The 20,071-nt window shown below is 42.4% G+C and overlaps 1 protein-coding gene and 1 long non-coding RNA gene across 2 annotated transcripts in view; one reads left to right on the forward strand and one right to left on the reverse strand.

The window, feature by feature from the left end:
• Positions 1–20,071, forward strand: part of TOP1 (DNA topoisomerase I) — a 60,534-nt gene that overhangs the window by 38,599 nt on the left and 1,864 nt on the right. Inside the window, exons 7-21 of the mRNA XM_015881437.2 lie at positions 60–155; positions 1,647–1,722; positions 2,731–2,828; positions 6,990–7,105; positions 10,170–10,291; positions 10,951–11,073; positions 12,559–12,746; positions 13,135–13,279; positions 14,203–14,346; positions 15,152–15,337; positions 16,552–16,620; positions 17,259–17,373; positions 18,017–18,144; positions 19,267–19,361; positions 19,907–20,056. Coding sequence (XP_015736923.1) covers positions 60–155; positions 1,647–1,722; positions 2,731–2,828; positions 6,990–7,105; positions 10,170–10,291; positions 10,951–11,073; positions 12,559–12,746; positions 13,135–13,279; positions 14,203–14,346; positions 15,152–15,337; positions 16,552–16,620; positions 17,259–17,373; positions 18,017–18,144; positions 19,267–19,361; positions 19,907–20,056 — 1,851 coding nt within the window. The remainder of the gene's footprint in view (positions 1–59; positions 156–1,646; positions 1,723–2,730; positions 2,829–6,989; positions 7,106–10,169; positions 10,292–10,950; positions 11,074–12,558; positions 12,747–13,134; positions 13,280–14,202; positions 14,347–15,151; positions 15,338–16,551; positions 16,621–17,258; positions 17,374–18,016; positions 18,145–19,266; positions 19,362–19,906; positions 20,057–20,071) is intronic.
• LOC107322895 lies at positions 82–1,327 on the reverse strand. The gene is made up of 4 exons (XR_001559085.2): positions 1,271–1,327; positions 803–923; positions 354–392; positions 82–199 (listed from the first exon to the last, which is right to left on the reverse strand). It is a non-coding gene; the product is annotated as an uncharacterized LOC107322895 (long non-coding RNA).

Below are 20,071 nucleotides of genomic sequence, written 5' to 3' on the forward strand. Positions count from 1 at the left end.
TAAATGAAGGAACATGCACTTTGAAGTTTAGAACCACCTTTTTTTGTTTCTTTTTGTAGTCCACCACGTATTAAAGATGAACCAGATGATGACGGGTTTTATGCTTCTCCTAAAGAGGACTCCAAACCCCTGAAGAGGCCTCGGGAAGATGATGAGTAAGTGACCTGGGTACTGGGGACTTGAATGCTTGCCTTTGGCTCTAGAAAGAGAACACCAAGGGAGCAAGTAGGATCTAAGATATTCAGCCTGTACTGGGGGACTGGAGATCTGAGACTAAATTTCTTACACTATTAAAAGTTTTCTGAACAGAGTAAGGATAGCATCTACGTTGTTCATAGAAAAAATACCATTACCTGCTTCTTCAGATAGTTCTGTGCAGAGCTGCAGAGTTACTAAATAGGGGGAAAAAAAGAAAAAGTGAGAAGAGACCAAGACTGTAAAGCATAAGTCTGAGTAAGTGTGGTATTAATGGTAGCTAAATGGCTGCAGTGGTTTCTGATGGGTGAGCAAATGACAACACAAGAGGAAGAAAATACAGTCAGCCTGCTCAGTACAGGGGAGAGTTTCACATGCACTGCATGGCATGAGTCCTTTTTAAAAGTGTCTGAATATGTTGTGGATTACACTGGGGATTTTATTCTTTAAGAAAGCTCATGTGATGTTTGCCTGATACATAGTAGCCTGCCCAGTGAAATAAAAACCTGGTTACATCGTGCTATGATGTTACCATCTAGCATGTCCAGTTTTTTAGATAGCATGACCCATCTAAAAGGCCTAGACTTAAAGGCTTGGAAGAGCTTACCACATTGGCATTCTGTTCTAATGTCATGTTTCAGCATCCAAGAGACATGGGTGTGACATCTTCTCTTTTGTGTAATCATTTGCTACCTTCTGTTAAGTCTTTGTGACCTCCCATCTCATGCCTGCAACAAAAAGATTAAGAATTTGTCAGCAGTCGATTTCGCTGGTGTTCAAACTAGTGGGGGATGCAAAAAGTGGGTACTGGAAGCAGTTCCCAAACTGATGATTACAAGAGGGACAGCATGTTGGGGAAAACATGCCACTGAGCTTTCATTGATTTATTTTATCCCATGTAATTGCTGGGTGGCTGCTAATACTCTTTATTTGGTGCAGCATCAACAAAAAATTTTTGTTTCAGCAGCCTGAAACTTCTTCTGGGCATCTGTATAGTTGTAATTATACAAAGATATACAGTTGTAACTATACAAAGGTAAAGTAGATGGATAGCCAGAGGTTATATGGGACTCACCACTGTTGAGGCTCACAGTCAAGACACTCACTGTAGAATCTCCACATAGGAGCAGTCTCCAGAAAGAGATGCTGCCTTAGTGGTGGTCAGCCCTTAAATGGGATCTAGGAGAGGTGGAGTCAAGCTCAACCCCTTCCAGGAGCACAGCTGAATTACCTTCACCTGTGCTCCCACAGCTGACCCATCACTTGCCTCAGATGGTTAATCAGATGTTCAGGCTGTGATCAACAGTTTCCCATACAGCAACTACTTGTAGTTATAGCCTATGGATTTTACATACTATAAACTTGAACACACAGATTTTATACGTGTATGACTTAATATTTTTTATACTGGAAAATGGATGATTTTCATCAGCTAGTCTTTGTTCTTATAGTGCTGACTACAAACCCAAGAAAATAAAAACAGAAGACATAAAGAAAGCAAAGAAAAGGAAACAAGAAGAAGAAGAGGTAATGTGAAAGATGTTTGTTTCTAGCAAGAAAAGCAAGACTGATAATTCAGTATTGAATTGTATAGAGCAAGAGGAATCGAATTCAAAGGGAAAGGGGCAAGGATCAGTCCTGGGACAAAGCTGCATGTAACAGATACAGACTTGGAGTTCAAGTTGACTCATCGGAGCCATAATGTATAAAGTCAGGGGAACTTTGTCTCTTACACTTAAAATAAGGGGTAGAGGGAATATCTCCAGATTGAGAATTCGTAGTGTGTTCCTGGCAGTTCAGTCTTTCTGCTAAGTAGGATCATCTGCAGAGAGTATAAGAGCCTTACTTGCAACACCTGGTAATTGTGCTGGTAATTTGGCACTGTTCAGAAACAGAGGAGATGAAACTTGGATTAGTCACTGGAAAGACATTTAAAGCTTTTAGATGAAACCGAGGATGTAAATTTGGAAAGGGAGGTGGTGTTGAGGTTAACCATAGTTGGAGACTTGAAAGCTATGCTGCTGTGTCTAGCAAAGGCTCCTTTGTGAAGCACATGTTGCAGGGAGCTCCTGGAAACTTGATTAATTCTCAAGTTTAATGAAAGTGTCTTTATAGAGAACATATACCATACATTCCCAGAAGCCACCTCATAGTGATGTAATTTTTCTCTGTGGCACTTGCCAGAGTAGATGTAACTAATGCACACTGAGGAGACTGTTCCTATAATTGAGCAATCATGTTACTGTGGCCCAAACTTACTGCTTATCAAGTGAGGCAGAATAAGTGGCTGTTGTGTGCACTTAATATGTTCTACATCTAAGGGAAATAATTTGGATTAAAACTTTGAAGTGTGGCTGTCAGCAGAGTTTGACTTAAACGTGCACTTCAGTCATCGTGTTCTGTATTTAGGCTTTCATAATTCAGCTGTTTGTGGTCTAACTAGTGCATGCCAAAGGATAGTTGTTTAGTTTTAAAACACCTTTTGCCGGAGGATAAGAGGGATGGAATGTGGTAACTTTTTCTAACGTTTTACAGGAGAGCAAAGCAAAGAAGGCTAAGAACAAAGATAAGAAAAGCCCTGAAGCGGACAAAAGAAAGAAGCCGAAAAAAGAAGAGGAGCAGAAATGGAAATGGTAACTATATATTGATGATGTAGGCTGCCCTCAGCACTATCACTGTTACCTCCCATGCTGACTGAGTAACCACATCTGCCTTTTTTTTTTTTTGGTTGATTCATGAGGGTTTGTTCTGAATAATTGGCTTACTTTTTTGTAAACTCTAAATGAACTTCTCATTCAGTATGTTCATCCTCTGAAATAGAAGTGAAAATCCCTTTTTTCCTAGGCCAATGATGAGAATATTTCCCCCTGTAGAATGTAGATGCTACCCACAAAAACTTGCTACTGGTATTCTTGTGCTTACAACCTGGCCTTTACCTACACCCTTCAAAGGAATCTGAAAGCTTGTGAGCTTGAGGTACCAACAGGAATACATAACAGTGTGTGGCTGTATTAACTGCTATACACAGCTGTATTCTAGTAGGTGTTCTGTGTTACGTAAAGGGTACAACACGAGCGAGTACCCGCTTTGCTCTTCTAGTTGGATGTCAGCTGTGCACCTCTTCCAACTGCTCCTGCCTCAGGCATGAGGGTGAGGGCAGCTCAAGTGAGTGTTGAACCTTGGGCTGTTTGGAAAATAAGTTTTGAAAATAAGTTTTAAATGGAAAGCACTTTCTTGCTAATGATCCTGCAGTATAAAATCAGTGAGTAACTACAATTGCGTTATCAAAGACACTTAGAATTTTTAGAGCCTTTTTAGAGTAGATCTGAACTTCATGGTTTGTGTGCAAGACAGGCTTATGCTGTGTTGGTGTTGGTACTGTTCTGCATAAGAAACTTGCTGGATTATTTTAACTATTTGCAGTAAAGTAACCTATTGCTATGGCTAGATTTGAGGAGATAATACTGGTGTGTTTTGAAGTTTGGACCTTAGGACTCCCCTCAGTTTAATGCATATGTGGTTTTGAAAAGCCTGTGTGTTCTCTGCTCTCTTGTACTGTGTTTTTATGACCTTTTATGAAGATGTTTCCACGAGTATTTTCCCAGATCACGTGGCTGTTTTCTTATTTTTCTACGAGATGTGCAGCGTCAGGGAGCATCTTGCAGTGTCACATCCTTTCAGGCTCAGCCGTTTAAAACCCTTTTATTGGCACTGTTACTGATCCACCTTAAAAAAAAAAAAAGCCTTCTGCAGTGTTCACAGTTTTTGTGTATTTCTTTGATTTCCACAGCTTCTTCAAATAGAACGTCATCACTTAGTATTTTACATGCCTGTGTTCTCTCCCAGAAATTTGCTTTCCAGGCCTTTAGCTGCCCTGACTTTTCTTTTTAATTTTGAGTCATTTAGTTTTTCTCGGCTCCTCTGACAGCCTCTTCGTAATGTACTTTGACATGAACCAACTGCAGGGACTTGAACGAGTAGGAAGCCACCGAAAGTCTCTTTAAGCGTTGTGATCTTTGTCCTTTTGGCTTTGTCTCAGCTGTCCTCACTGGTTCTGTCTAAGTTTGCTATATTGTTGACCACAGCTCCCTTTTACTGTAGTCTGTATCCTTCAACAGCAAATCCTTACTGGAAAGCCATACACTTCTCATCTGCCTCAGCAGCGCAATGCCAGGTAGCTGGATTAAGCTCTGCAATTTGTGCTTGCTGCTGAAGGGAAAATTGCCTTTGAAAGCATGTTTTACAAAATCTGGCAGTAGGTGACTGCGTTCTTTTGCTGATGGTTCCTGTCATCCATCCACAGCTTTGTATAGCATGGCTTTGCTGGACAGGGTTTCGTCTGCACTTCAGTTGTGTTTCTTAAGGACATCTTATGTTCCATCTGAGTCAGTCTTCTGAAAATCTGATCTCTTTTCTTGGCTGGTTCCTGAAGTGCTTCCTTCCTTGAGTATTTCCATCCTCACTCACGTGGATGCTCGGTGCTGGACATTCCCAAGGCACTGGCATCATGCATCACATGTGGAGATCTTTTTCAGAGATCATTTTTACACCCTTGTCAGTGTGAAGAATATGATCTAGGATTATACCTTATAAGCATTCCTTCCACCTCGTATTCAGTAGATTAATTACTGTGGAAATAACATATCCCTGAGGTACATGATGTTTTTTATAAGAATCTTCTCTATTTGCATTCCAAGTAAAAAGCCCTCCTCAGCTCTTCCTGAGCCACCTTTGCAATCTCTGTATTTTGGATGAGACCTGATTATGGAACCTGGGTGACCAATTCACAGTTTGTGCTGACATTAGGAAGGTGTCATTCCTCATAAATACCACTGCTCCTGCTGAGCCATTTCTCGAATGTTGCTATGGGACCGGGAGCTGCTTCTGCAGTTTGGTTGTGAGTTGGTGTTTTGTGGTGGTGGAACTGCTGGTTTTTTAATCTTTTGTCTTGGTGTTTATGTACGAGGTTTAGGAAGGTGGAAGTAGGTTTCAGAACTATTTGTGGTCTTTTGACAGCAAACTTTATGGTAGCTGTGGGCTCGGAAACCACCATATGGATCTCATGTTTCCTTGTAGCCCTCTCAACAGACATAGTGTGCTTCAGCTCTCTATTTAAACAATTACTTTCTAGTACTTACTGCATGTGCATCCTTAATAAGAAAACAGGAATAGGTAGAAGAACAGAATGTTCAGGAGTGACAAACCTGTTCTATATAGCAGTCACTGCACATGGATCCTTTGTTACTTAGCAGAATAGAAATACTGTTGGAGAGAACATTTCCCCAGGCAGGAGAAGAGGCTGGTGGTTCAAATACGTTTTACTGGAAAGAGCTTCTGGGTAGGAGAGCCTTGCTCTATCTCTGACAAAATATTTAGATCTCCAATTTCTAATTAGTTTTAAAAACAATCATTAGGACTGTAAATATTAAAGATCTGGACCAAATGTCTCCACTGAAATGTGATGTGCAAGTTGTGTACTGACAGCTGGGCTCGTGTGCTTTGCTGTTTAAGGTGTCACTGTGCTTCTTAAAAGGAAAATTCAGGTCTGGTACTTCAGTCAAAATGGCAGCTATCTGTAGTAAAGTGCTATCCCATACAATTGTTCTTCCTAAGCTATTGGCATACAGGCACCACTGGAACATTTTTGAGTGTTTTCTAGCAGAAGCTCTTTTCTCTGGACAATGCCCATCTTCTGTGCAATGACCATGATCTCTCTTCAGGAATGAAGTATTTAATTGTGCATTACTTTTCGGGATATATTTGTGCTGAGAAGGAAACTACTCCATAGGGCTGACGCGAGAGAGAAGGTTAAATGTATTTATTGTCATTGGCTGCTCAACAGAGTTGTCTGTGCAATTCAAAGACTGAATACTGTGACAGATTAATGGTCTTCCAGTTGATGAATCAGTATGGTAGAATAGCCTGTCTCAGCAGGGAGTCCTGTGCCAGCGGTATGTAACAGTAATGTCCTGGTAATCAGAAAGAAGCGTAAGGGGAGGGAGTGTGCAATCATTGTCTTGGGCAATGGGTACTGGGAGTCTGGGGGAGGATGCAGTCCTGGTGTGACTCTGTAGATGAATTGCTGGCTCTGTGAGTTTGTTCAGCTGGAGCCTGGGATTGGTGGCGCCTGCCTTGCTGTGTTGTGATGCCTAATGCATCACCCACAAAACATTTTTATAGAGGTGCTCTAAGGCAAGTTTCTTATCTTCTTTGCTACTCTGCTTTTCTTCAAGAACACTTTCTCATACCCAAAGAATTGGAATGAATTTAGAAAAGACAAAGCAGGTTTTATTCTTTCTTGTCCAAGCAGGTTTGCTCTCATTTAGGTTGTAAATGAACATCTGTTTCTTTATCTCTGTCCTTAATGGGACACTTGCCCACATCTGAAAGCAGCTGCATAATACACCACAATTGTTTGGCTGTGCTGAGCAGGCATTCTGCACCTAATGTTAGATCACAGCTGACTCTAATTTGGCATGATCCTCACTGCTTTACAGGACTGAATTCTTCATTTTCTAGAGCTCTAAGCGTTTTCATCTGTGTGCATTTGTGAAAAGAGCAGCAAGTGGGAGGTGAGGGCTGACCATGAGATACCTGTGACCGAAGCTGTTCTGTCTGTGGATATTCCTGTGCTTGTTTGTTGTTTTGTTTTTGCCTTTTTAAATCCGTGCTTGGTTGGTGTCTGGGAAAGCAGTCATTACTTCAAGAATTTCTGTAGCATACTCTTACACCCACATAGTAACAAAGCAAAACGTAGAAACTGAACTATATTGCTGCATATTTTTATTTTGAAGGTGGGAAGAAGAACGCTACCCTGAAGGAATTAAATGGAAGTTTTTAGAGCATAAAGGTCCTGTATTTGCTCCGCCATATGAACCACTGCCTGAAAACGTCAAGTTTTACTATGATGGTGAGTTAATCTGCACTTCCAGAGGGTTGGGAAGGGAAATGAACATTCTTGGGGCATCATTCTCACCGAGGAGATGAGGAGGTGACTTTGTTACAGTGATTGGCTTTGAAGAAGTTCCTCAGCAGCTCAGAAAGGGAAGGATCTGTAGAACTAAAGGAGCAGTCTTCTGAATTCTGCTGACTTGACACAGGGGTGAATTTGTGCTCACTCTTAAAGTGGTAAATCTCTCAGCTTTCTTAACAGTGTGAGAGGGTCGTATGCCCTTTACCACTGGTCATTTGTCTTCTTCAGTGTCACTGATTGAGATTGCCTTAATTTGTGTTGAAATTTACAATCATTTGGTGACATTAAATAAATAAGTCTACTGAATTTTGATAAAGATGATGAGAACTTTGTACAAATGCATGAGATCATCCTGGCCTCAAAGATATACCCCTTCAGTGCATGTCATGGTCCCATTTACCAATTACTGAGAGTAGTAGAACTAAGTGATGTGGGATTGTAGTGTGCTGGGCTTGCTGGTTGTTAGTCTCATGTGAAAGGGATTATATGATGTGATGCCTGCTGGAGACTGGACTTGATGACCCGTGTGTTTCCTCTTAGTCCTGTGATCATGTTAAATGAAGGATCAAATTAGCCCAGGATTGAATTAAGTGGGAGGCATTTGAAAGGATAGAAATGTAATTTTTGATGAAGGGGACATCTGTGCATGGAATAATTCCAGCAACAGTGTGGTATTTTCATGTGACATGACACGTTTTTAAATACTGAGAAATAGGTGGCATTCATTTACAGCGACAACATAGTGAAATAAACAGATTTCATCCTAGAAAGATTATCTCTAAGCAAGTAGCACAATGATCAAGGATGCCTGTTTTCCTACAGCTGTCTGTCTGAGGGCTTGATAAGAACTCGTTACCATGTTGGAAATATTTTTTCCCCTCTACTGAAGGATGTGTGATCTCCTGTCTAGAGAAGGAGAAGGGCGAATTATGCTATAATTATCCTTTTGGCACAGGCAGCAGTAAGCTTCCATCCTGCCACCTATTTCACAAAGCCTCTAGGAAATGGGGGGGGATTTTTGCAATCTCTGTCTTTGTCATGGTAAGAACTGATCAATAGGCACAGAAATTAGAGGCAGGGATGGATTCTGGCAAACAAAGCAATCACATAAGTCTTCCTTGAGAAGCTAGGGGGAAAAATAAAAATCAGATGTCTGATTTATGCAGCAGCTGCTGAGGGCTGCTCCCCATGCTTACAAGGCACTGTCTAATTTTGGGATTATCCTAGGATGATTTGTAGCATCCAATAACCATGCTATGGCTGGCCAGCCAGCTGCCAGGCTCCCAGATCTCACTGGAGGAATCCATCCCTTGCCTAGTGATTGCACTGCGGCAAGACTGCTTGTTTTTATCTAACTAATGTCTCCTGGAGCTATTGGTAGTGGTTACAACACCAGGTTTGTTGAAGGAGCTTGAAATGCTAAAAGCCATCATGTAGGACTTGGCTACATGTTTGAGTGACTGGGTTAACAAGCTGCTGCTTGTATCACAGAGGTGCCTTAAACTTGCACTGTTTTTTCTGCAGATGGGGCAAGGTAAGAATGTGTTAGATACAGCAGCGTGATCTCTTCTGCTCCTCATGTCCCTGGGTTACTCTCTGGTTTTCAGTTTTTAAGTTCAGTAACAAATGCTCACGGCTCTGAAATACATCTTTGTTTGTTTTTAAATATACATTAGTGCCAGTGGGAGCCTTGTCAAACTTCTTTATAGAAGTCCGGTAGAATGGAATCTGTTTTGAAGTGGTAAGATAAGGGTGACTGAGCCTGTGCTACTCTCCAGCAATTTGGGAACGGCTTTGGTCATTTAAAGCCCATAATGTGTTATTTACTCGATAGTTTCTTTCAAGCTAGATTTGCAGCCTAGGAAAAAAGCGGCTTCCCTTGCTGTCTCTCCCTTCCCCCATTTCCTGTTGTAGGAAAACAAATGCAGTATTTTAGGTTGCAGCTTACAAATTGGCAGAGTTTCTGTTGGTTTCATTTAATTGTGGGATATTCTTAGATCATTGGGAGGGCCTTTAGCAGAGTCCTGTTTTACAAGTCTTTATAGATTTTAAGGCTTTATAGAAAACTCCTGTGCTTTATTTTTGGAGATGTAACTTAAAAAAAAAAAAGAAACAACACATCAAAAGCGTGGTATTTTCTCCCAATAACTTAGAATCAACAGTGGTGCTTCTTGTATTGACTTTTGTGCAGTAAGAGTCATTACAAAATCCACAGGTGTTGACTGTCTGCCAGCCCGCTGGGACTTCAAATATTCCTTGCAACTTGCTGGAGATGTGAGTTGCATGCAAAATCCTTCACAGGGATCACTGGCACCTCAGGAGTGCAATCTGGACCGAAAAGGCTCGATAGGAATGTTAGATCCACGGCTTCGATACTGCAGCAGCCTCTTTTCCCTTGTGCCTTAGTCTTTTTTCCTTGCAGCAATTTCAGTTTGCACTGCAGTCTTGCAGATAAGCTGAAATGTGACCTCCTTGCTCACTGCAAACTCAGTCTGTCTTAAAAATGGCTGTATTTTGAGCCTGATTTGGGGAGACAGGAACACGTTCCCACAGTAAAGGACTCAGACTATTAGCAGAATCCTGACACATTTCCCTGAAATAAAGAGGAATTAAATATTTGGCATCACTATTCAGCCTGTGTGTGGTATATATATATGTACAGGAAGAGCTCTTTCTGGCTAGAAATAGCTAAAGGCTAGAAGGGGTGTTCCAGAGCATGTCTGTTTATGGGTTGAAGAGGATACAGAGACTGTATCTCCCATATGTCCAAGTGCCAGAATATGAATATTAATAAAATCCTTTGCCTTTTTCACTTCAAACAGCAGCATCTCCTCAGGAGTGTACGCACCACCAGGCTGCCACAGCAGAGGGTTTCCTGCAGGAGGCCTTTTCCCCTTCCTGCCCTGCGTCTCTGACTTGTTTCACATCAAACTCTCTTGCTTTCTTTTTTAATGTTTAAATTCCAGAGGGCACCACGTGCTTTAAAAATCTTTCTTTGTAGGTAAAGTCATGAAGCTGAGCACCAAAGCAGAAGAAGTTGCCACATTCTTTGCAAAAATGCTTGACCACGAGTACACTACAAAGGAGATCTTCAGGAAAAACTTTTTTAAGGACTGGAGGAAGGTATGCGTGTAATCCTGGGCTGTGATGACTGCAAGCATGGCTGGTGTCCCCGCAGTGCTAGGCAATGGAAAGGGGCTGATGTTCCACACACAGGAGAGTTAGCCATTGCCAACTGAAAATGCAGTTCCCAGATTATCCTGTGGTTTCATCAAGAAGTGAATTTATATTTTATTTTATACCTTTCTGAACTGACAAAGTCAGACTTCTCCAAACCAAATTTGCCTGTTGCAGCTTGAAGGGTAGAGCTGATATCTTAGAGAGCGTTCTTTATAGCAGTAGGAAGCCCTTTCCAAAGACCTAGTAGGCAGAACCCCCTCAGTGAACTTGTCAGCTGGAAGGTAAACCTATGGATGACCTGACAGTTCTCCTAGACAAGCTACTAGATTTTACTCTCAACAGCCCCAGCAGCTGTTGATTGAGAGCACTTTGCAAGGTGGTGCTTGCACACATCAGACCACTGGAGGGCCAACGCTGCATGTGCTCTATTCCTTTTCTTTTGTCTTTGTTTGACCTTAGCTGGAGTCAGCATGTGCAAGAATAGGAGGATTCCTGGGGGATTATTGTGAGAACCTATCTATAGTCCCTGTTGAAACTGTCAAGGGTAGGATAAGCTCTGTTATCTCATATGAAAATGTAAAGCGCTGCTTTCTTTCTGCTAGGAAATGACCTCTGAAGAGAAGAGCACAATCACCAGCCTCAGCAAGTGTGACTTCACCCACATGAGCCAGTATTTCAAAGCTCAGACGGAAGCTAGGAAACAGATGTCCAAGGAGGAGAAACAGGTACCAGAGGGGATTCTGGAATTGTTGATGCTGACTTGTCAGCATCTGTGTGTAATTGTTTCTCTACTCACTTTGCCTGTGGTTATTGGCTTTCAGAATATTGGCTTTCATATTAATTGTAGGAATATTTTCTCTGCAGCTCTGGTAGCACCAAGCACTATGTTTACAGTTGAACCTTCATCCTGACTCAAAATGATATTGATAGGATTAAGGCTCTTGATCTTGCTTAAGTAAATGATGGGAATTAGAGGTGTTTTGTGAATGGGAGCCTTGGCCAGTAATGAGCAGTTGGCTGTTCAATTAAGGATTAATTTTTATTTTAGGACATCCTTAGAGGGACATCCCCTTGGAGGGGAAAAATCAGGGATAGTGGAAGGGATGCAGCTATGACAGTAGTGAATAAATTATATTGAGAACAGGTCTCTTCCTTTTCTTTTAGTCTTCCAACTAAAAATGCAATTTTATTTTCAGTAGCATAGCTACTGCTACAGTATGACTACAGTTATAGCTACGGCTACAGTAGCTTGTAAAGAGAAAACTAATGTTTTTCTTGTTTTATTTTGAATGACTAAGACATACTACAAATAAAAGCTGGAAACTCATCACCGAATTCTCAGTTGATCCTTTGCAGTGCTATAGTCATTCCTGAAGGGCCTGGTAGGTTGAAAAAGTATGGCCCTTGGAGTCAGAGGAGTCCTGCCAAATTAGAGAGCTTGTGTCATATTACTCTTTCAGTTCAGTAAACATTGAGTGAGTCTTTCCCAGTTCCCAGCCTTAGTAATTATTACTTAGAATGGAGCAGAAGAGGATTTTACTGTTAAGTTTCAATAGTTGGCAGATCAGTGCTGTCTGCGGGTCAGATAGTTTATTTTGGGCTGCAGTGTTTGTATTTTTCCCAGCTTTTCCTTCCATGTTATTAGAGTTCAAGCAAAGAAATATGCTGTGAAATCTCAGCACATTCTTGGTTAGGAGACCATGTTCTGCCTTTGAGACCATTTGCTGACACAGGCTGAAGATGTTCCTCTGCTTGCTTTCTGATTCTGAGTTCAAACACAGAAGGCTGGGCGTTTTCTACATTCACAACAAAATGTAACATCCAGTAGATGTCGTATGTTTATTTTGGGGAATGAATATAAATCATCAGTACTGTAGTGGGGCTGTTGCACTCAGACAAACTTTGTGGCTGTGTTATGTGATGGTTTCTGTTGTGGAAAAAATAGTTACCTTCACCAGCCCTAATCTGTTCCCTCAAGTACAAGTTTTAAGCGTTTTTGTGCATTCTTTCCCTTTTTGCTGCTTGTTTATTGTAAATACTTATCTGGGTAGTCTGCTGCCCTATGTGCGCAGCATTGGCACGATGGGAATCTGGCTTTGAGTCGATCTTCCATGTTACTGTAGTGCAAATATCAAAATGTTCCAAGTCTTGGAATGCAGGGATATGTGGTGCTGAGCATACTGTTTGATTTATACTTTTGTTTGTTCTAGAAAATCAAAGAGGAGAATGAGCGGCTATTGAAGGAATATGGTTACTGTGTGATGGACAACCACAAAGAGAGGATTGCTAACTTTAAGATTGAACCTCCAGGTCTCTTCCGAGGCCGAGGGAACCATCCCAAAATGGGCATGTTGAAGAGGCGCATCATGCCAGAAGACATCATCATTAACTGCAGCAAGTGAGCATTGGGTGTTCGGCACCTCTTGTAGATAGAATAGTTACTTTTCTAAAATCCTGAATATACTGATATTTATCATGTCGATGTACACGTGTTCCTTATCTCTGTGGGCCTTTCTTTAGTCCTGCCCTGATAAGCATCTGTTCTATTGCACTGTCAACAAATGAAAGCTCGTCCTAGGAATGTGCGTTCCACTGATAGCAATTACTTTTATCTCTGACTATGCTCTTTGATTTACTTGATTTCCTACTTGTGAACGTTTCTAGTTACTTTGCCTCGGTTCTTCTTCTTGTGCTTTCTTTGTGTGATGGTATCCATTACTTAAAGCATTTTGATGTCTAAAATATCTTTGAATATTGAATATACTAACTTATTTAATTCTGTGCAGGGATTCCAAGGTCCCTCCCCCTCCGCCAGGACACAAATGGAAGGAAGTCCGGCATGATAACAAGGTTACCTGGCTAGTGTCATGGACAGAGAACATCCAGGGCTCCATCAAATACATAATGTTGAACCCTAGTTCAAGAATTAAGGTAAAAAATTAGTTGAAAAAATAATTAAAAATTACTGGTTGTGTTTTCATGATAAAAATGTTGGCTAGGAGAGAAGTAAGAAGTACATTTATTTGTGTTCTCCCTTGGAAAAATAAATGGGAGAATGCAACTGCAGCAAATGAAATCTAAAAAATAGATCTTTTGAAAAGCTTTGTGCCATTCCTGATAGGAGCCCTTGCTTTTTATAAGCTGTAAAGGAAATAATTTAATCAAGAACAAACTTGCCCTGGTGGGTATTTTATCCTCTTTTGGCCCTAAGTCAATCCTAAAGTAAAAAACATGGCTGAGAAGATGACAATCTCATGACTGAAGGAAACAAACTGTGCTGTGGGAGCAAATAACTGGACAATGGATTAGTTCCATAAAAGCCTGTTGAAAGAAAAAAAGTCTTCGATTCAGGGGTTAGAATTTAAGTTCTTCTCATGAAATCATTTTTGTAAGGAATTTTTTTCCTGGATTGGAAAGATGCGTGTCCTACAAGTATGGAGGAAATCTTTGTTCCTTGTGAATTCATGCCCTCTTTTTGCCATGGCTTGAATGTATTATAATACTGATGAATGAGTGATATTGCCTTTACATTTGATGCATGCTTAATTACGCAGCTGAAAGTATGTGTTATCTGAGTAAAGCGGAGGAAGCCGTTTATATATTGAGAAGCATGGAAGACATAATGTCTCTGGTGTCTTTATAGTTGCTTCCGTACAAGCGTTTAATATCCTGGAAATCTGAATTGCTTACAGCTGCCTGGCAGCACAGTTTGGAGCTGAGCTGCTTTAGCAGTGAAATGTCAGTGTTTTTGTACAGTGAAACTATTCGCTCCTCATACTTGTAATGCCATGAGAAGCAGATTGGAATCGGTTCTCTGCCTGCTTTCTGATGCTGACTGTATTTCAATTTCTCAGGGTGAGAAGGACTGGCAAAAGTATGAGACAGCCCGGAGGTTGAAGAAGTGCGTAGATAAAATCCGAAATCAATACAGAGAAGATTGGAAATCCAAAGAGATGAAAGTACGGCAGAGAGCTGTGGCTCTGTACTTCATTGATAAAGTAAGTCTCGCCCCCAGCACACCGCTACCCCTCCTGCCCTGTTGGGGATACTCAGGACCGCTGTGTGTCTGTTCCTAAGGCAGAATTGTGCCCAGTTACTAAGGTATCCTGAGACTTCCTGGTGCTCAGGCCTCCATCTCCTTTTCCTTTCCCATTACCTTGAAATCAAGAGCAATGAACTATTGTACTGACCATGGTTATTTCAGGCAGCATTGTTTTAGCTCAGGCAAAATTCACAGCTGGGTCCCAGAATCTCTCCCAGTTGAATTACTGGGAGCTTTGCAGACCTTTTGTCTCCAGCTGTTTCAGTTTTTTCCTGCTGGGAATTTCTGCTACTTTGTCAACTCTTCAGCTGACCTCATAGTCATGAGGTTTCATAATTATGCTAAATTTCTCACCATAGCATAAAGAAAACTGAAGTGATATTGAATCACTTGGTGCTATTTAAAGCCTGCTCTCATAGAGCTGTTGCCTGCTACTACACGATATTTTGACCAGCCAAATTAACGGTTCCTGTTCAAAATAGTTTGATGCAAATCAGGGAACTTTTGTTTGAATAATTGTGTTTTCATAGGACTATTTAAGGTTTTTCTTAAACAATCAGAAATTGGATTAGCTGGGACAGCTAAAATACATTTTAATGCAGCCAATTGTAGCCTTTAACTTTAATAACCTAAAGTATCATATATGTTGTTTGAAGTTTGTTTCTTTAGCATGCAGGAAAAAGGTAGAAGATGTATAACCATCCTTTACTGGAATGGTTTGAAATGCTTCCCTCTCCTCTCTTGTCTTGTTATAAATGTAGCTTGCTCTGAGAGCTGGTAATGAAAAGGAAGAAGGTGAGACAGCTGACACCGTGGGCTGCTGCTCTCTCAGAGTAGAACATATCAAGCTGCATCCTGAGCTGGATGGCCAGGAATACGTGGTTGAGTTTGACTTCCTCGGAAAAGACTCCATCCGATACTACAACAAAGTCCCTGTTGAGAAGAGGGTAAGATATCTCCTCAAACATGAGCACAGACTGAAGCACAGGGAAATGTGCTCAGTGCACAGTCTTATTGGCAATAAAAGGGTGCTTTGTCCTTGGTCAGATACAGCGAGCCAGAAAACAAATCAATGAACGTTCTTCCCTTCTTACTGGTAGCACCTTTGTTTGGTACCTACCAGCCAAAACCTTCCTGGGCAGTGTTTCTTCCTTTATTTCTTTGTTCTCTACCAGTTTCACATCTGTTGTGATCTTGGCCTTATTCCAGAGTAAATCCCCATCCAGCAGTTTGAGCTGTCCAGAAAGACGCTGGTTTTGTAGATGTAATCAAACCTTGCATCTGGCCCACACCTCTGCAGTCAGCACAGTCTGTTGGATAACACACATACAGTACTAGATTAATTGTAATGACTAACTGCATTAAGTATTGACCTCTTGGCAAAAAAAAAAAGGGGGGGGGGAGAAAAATAACTACAAACTATGGCTGCTACAGAAATCAGCATATGCTAGAGTTCTTACTCCTTTGTTTAAAGAAGAGAACATTTTTCAGTTTAAATGTACTCATGTTGGTCTCCCTTCATGTCTCTTCTTCAGAAATTACAATAGGGAACTGATTATTGTGGAACTAGAAATCTCTCAGTATAAGGCATCTATAGAGGAAAAATGTGTGTTGATGAGAAGCTGGAAACTGGGGATTTGGAGTACACCGAGCTGGGATTAGTAGTCTCTGTATAATCAAAAAGGCTTCAATTATTTTCCCATCCCAATGAGACTTGTTTAAGATGGAATTGGATGAAGCATCTATTGCTGCAGTGCAAAGGGATGGGATGGGGTTTTGGTAGCTTTATTCTGTGGGAAATGTCTCAGAGTTCTCTCAGGCTGGAATAATTATTGAGAGAAAGGGGAGCAGGTGGTAGCATTGAGGTCTCCTCGGTTCGGCAACTAAGCAGAGCAGAATCAAGTCTCCTGCAATCTGGATCAAAAGGAAAAAGGACAAAGAGCATTAAATGCCCAGGACTCCTGTTGCTGGGGCAGAACTTTAAACACAAGCATTGTCTTAAGAGAATCATCTTTGCCTATTGGAAGTTGTGCCCAGCGTTGTCACTGTTGCCTGAGAACAGGTTAAATGGCATCTCAACAGTGTTACTTTCTCACATATTACTGCTGTCCAGCAATGTTCAGTCCTGATGCCTTAAGGTGTGGGTTTTCTTCTCTTACAGGTTTTTAAGAATCTTCAGCTGTTCATGGAGAACAAGCAGCCTGAGGATGACCTTTTTGACCGCCTCAATGTAAGCACATGGTTATCTGGGAGGGAATGGTGGTAGAGGACCATAAACAGGCTCACTCTGCACTAGGCAATAACAGCTGCTCTGCTCCAAAAATGGTTTCAGTGGCAGGTTGTCTGTTGCTTTTTTTTTCCCAGAGATGGCCTCAGAGACCTGAGGGAGAGTCTCAGTCTGTTGTCTGTATTGCTCACTTTGGCTGCAGGTTCCTGAAGTGATGGGCTTTTACAATGGAGAGCTTGGCTGGCTCTGACTTGGATAGGTTTTTTCACAGTTTGGAAAAGATGACTGTGAGTTGACAGACTTTGAGAAGCCATCCCTAACACGTTTGGCTCTGTGGGAGCACTGTGGTGATATAAGCACGCTCTGTAGAATGGGATAGGCATGTTTCTACCTGCTGGGAACCAAAACCTCCACAGTGAAGAAAAGTTCTATGACCATTCGTGGTGCTTGATACTAGTCTAATACTTACCAGTTCTTTGTTCACTTTTCTTGTGGCTTCAGTGATGTTTTGGCCATTGGGTATCAGGTCCAAGTACATGAGCTATGCTTCTGCTGTGAGCTGTATCATCATCATCAGCGTGTCCAGAGATGTCCGTACTGTAGTCAATTCTAATTCTGTTTTCTCCTTTCTGCTTCCTTAGACCAGTATCTTAAATAAACATCTTCAAGACCTTATGGAGGGACTGACAGCCAAGGTATTCCGTACTTACAATGCCTCCATCACGCTACAGCAGCAGCTCAAGGAGCTCACTAACCGTAAGTCCTGTCCTTGCAGCTTTGAGGGGGACAGTTCCCATCCTGCAGAACAGGCATGACTTAACCTCCCAGCTGCCTGCCACTCCCTGGTTGCTGCTCTCCTAGTGTGGGAATGGTTGAACAGCCCAGTGCTGAGGCAGCGCAGGGCTCATCTGTGAGCACACTACAGTTTGCCTGCTAGGTTGTGCCTGGCCCTTACCAAATCTCCACTTGTTTCCTGTTAACTGTAAAATGCCATAGGTGACAGGCAGTCTCTATAAACAACCCCATGGTTCTTGGCTGCTCACTCAGACACACTGAGAGCTGCGAGCTTACACTTCAATGACTTTACAAAGTGGACATGTTGGAGGAAACTGAAGCCCAACAGTGCCTCGAGCAGTACTCCACTATTGAGCATGGTTATGCTTCCCTTATCTCTTGAGAGACAAATGTTGTCTTTGTTGCTGTTGAAAGAGTTAAGGTTTGGAATGGAAGTGTTCAGGCTTTTAGCACTTCGATTAGAATGTAGTGTTGAGACTGTCCCATCAGAGGGCAAGGTCATTCCTGCATTGATTTTGAGCTTGTGGAGTTGTTGGGAAGTGCTGATAGGGGCTGCTGAGTCCTGTAGGACATGAGTTGTTCACCACTTTCTTTTACTTTGCAGCGGATGATAACATCCCAGCGAAGATCCTTTCCTATAACCGTGCCAACAGAGCGGTTGCCATTTTGTGTAACCACCAGAGGGCTCCACCGAAGACCTTTGAGAAGTCCATGATGAACCTGCAGAGCAAGGTACCCCCCAACCCTTGGGTTGGGGCAGGGCTCCAAGTGTTGTGTCCCAGGAGTTATGTTTCCTTTCACTTGAGGTGAAATGGAAGCAGAGCCTGTGTTTCCCTGTCAGGAGTTGGTTAGTGCTCCATCAGGTGGGCCTGCTTGGAGAGGCAGACTCCAGAAGCACAGTGTTGTGCTGAAAGGGCCACCTTTGAGCTCTAGTACCCTTACATTTGTAAAGACCATGACCAGACCCTTTTATTCCATTGCTTATCTGATATTGAGTTCTGCTGCCATCAAAATTTTAGAGCAGCAGCCTAGTTCTGATTTGTATCCCCTGAAGAACCCAGAGTGGGCACTTACTCCAGTTGTGTGAATCCCAGGCCACTGTCAGTGCAGGCTGCATATGTGACACATTGTACCCCTCTGACTTGACCTCTTCCTTCGCAAATTGTTTCTGGTGGAGGTTGTGAGGTCCAAAGGGGATAGGTCTGCTTCTGGTCTGTCTTTAGAATAACCTTCACAGTCAGGACTTCTGGTTTGCACTGCAGTGACCCCTGCTTCTGTAACACCTAACATGGCTGCCTTCACCCTAGATCTTAGAGCCGGGGGAATGTTTAAGGGGGATTGGCTGAAGGGGCTGCATAATGCTGAATCTCCCCAAATCCTAATTTTACCAGTGGAGAACTGCTTGAAGCCGTAATACTTTTCAGCCTGAAAGATTTGGGGGCAACAACAGATCCCTGTGGAGGGAAAAGGGATCATTCTTCCATGGTACTTTCAGAACTGGTACTGGTGGGATACATTCAAGATAGACAAGCTGCCTAGATGGGCTGTTGGCAGGTCCCTTTGCCTGCTTCATTGTAGCTTTATTAGAAGGCTTCCAGGAGCTTTCTGCCAGCACGCCACCTTGTCTTTGGCAATGACTGGAACCCTGTTTTCCAAGGGGAAGTTCTCACATCTATAGCATTTGCAGTAAACTGAAAAGCTAGTGGCCTTGTTGTTCTGCAGAAGTGCACCTGAGTGCTGATAAATTCTGAACTTGGTCACAAACTCACTCCTTTGGTCCTGCTGCCCAGGGGTGACTGCCACAGTTGTCTGCAGCTTGTTGACAGTGCCGCCCTCTGGTTTTGCCTCTCCTAGATCGATGCCAAGAAGGAGCAGTTAGCTGATGCCAGGAGAGAACTGAAAAGCGCCAAAGCTGATGCCAAGGTCCGGAGGGATGAGAAGTCTAAAAAGTAAGGCTGGTACTACTAGGCTGTGCAATGCTCCCAGTACCTCGAGCTCAAATTGGGTGCTTCAGCCCTCTGTTCTGTTTCCCCAGCCTGTGATCCAATTGATTTGGGAAGACTTTCTCAAGCTTTCTTATCCCCTCTTTCTTCTGTGCATGAAGAAATGGCCTTCAAGCCGTCTGTGCTCTGCAGAGTAGTCACAGGGCTGCTGGGTTAAGGGAGCTCTGAAGGCAGAATCACAACATGACTATTACAGAGGGATAGGTGGGTTGGTTTTAAAGTGGGTGTAGCATCAGTGTAGTTGAGGCTGTTGCTTCCAACCCTTTAAAACAAAACTACTGCTTAGGATTTCTGTGCTGCATCTTTCAAAATGTCAGTTCTTAATTGCATGTGCTGAGTGTTTTGTGTCACCATCTCTGCTGACACAACTGCCTTTTGAGGCTGGTGGCATTGCTTACATGGAGCAGAGTCCCTTTGCCTTCCCACAGCACTGCTGTCTGAAGCCCAGCAGGGCATTAGGCATTAACTGTTTTTTCCTCCCTCACCCCCAGGGCAGTGGAGAGCAAGAAGAAAGCAGTACAGAGGATTGAGGAGCAGCTGATGAAGTTGGAGGTTCAGGCTACAGATAGGGAGGAGAACAAGCAGATCGCCTTGAGCACCTCCAAACTCAACTATCTGGATCCTAGGATCTCTGTTGCTTGGTAAGTGTCTGGGCT

The sequence above is a fragment of the Coturnix japonica genome, chromosome 20 (genome assembly GCF_001577835.2).
Source record: "Coturnix japonica isolate 7356 chromosome 20, Coturnix japonica 2.1, whole genome shotgun sequence".
NCBI lineage: Eukaryota > Metazoa > Chordata > Aves > Galliformes > Phasianidae > Coturnix > Coturnix japonica.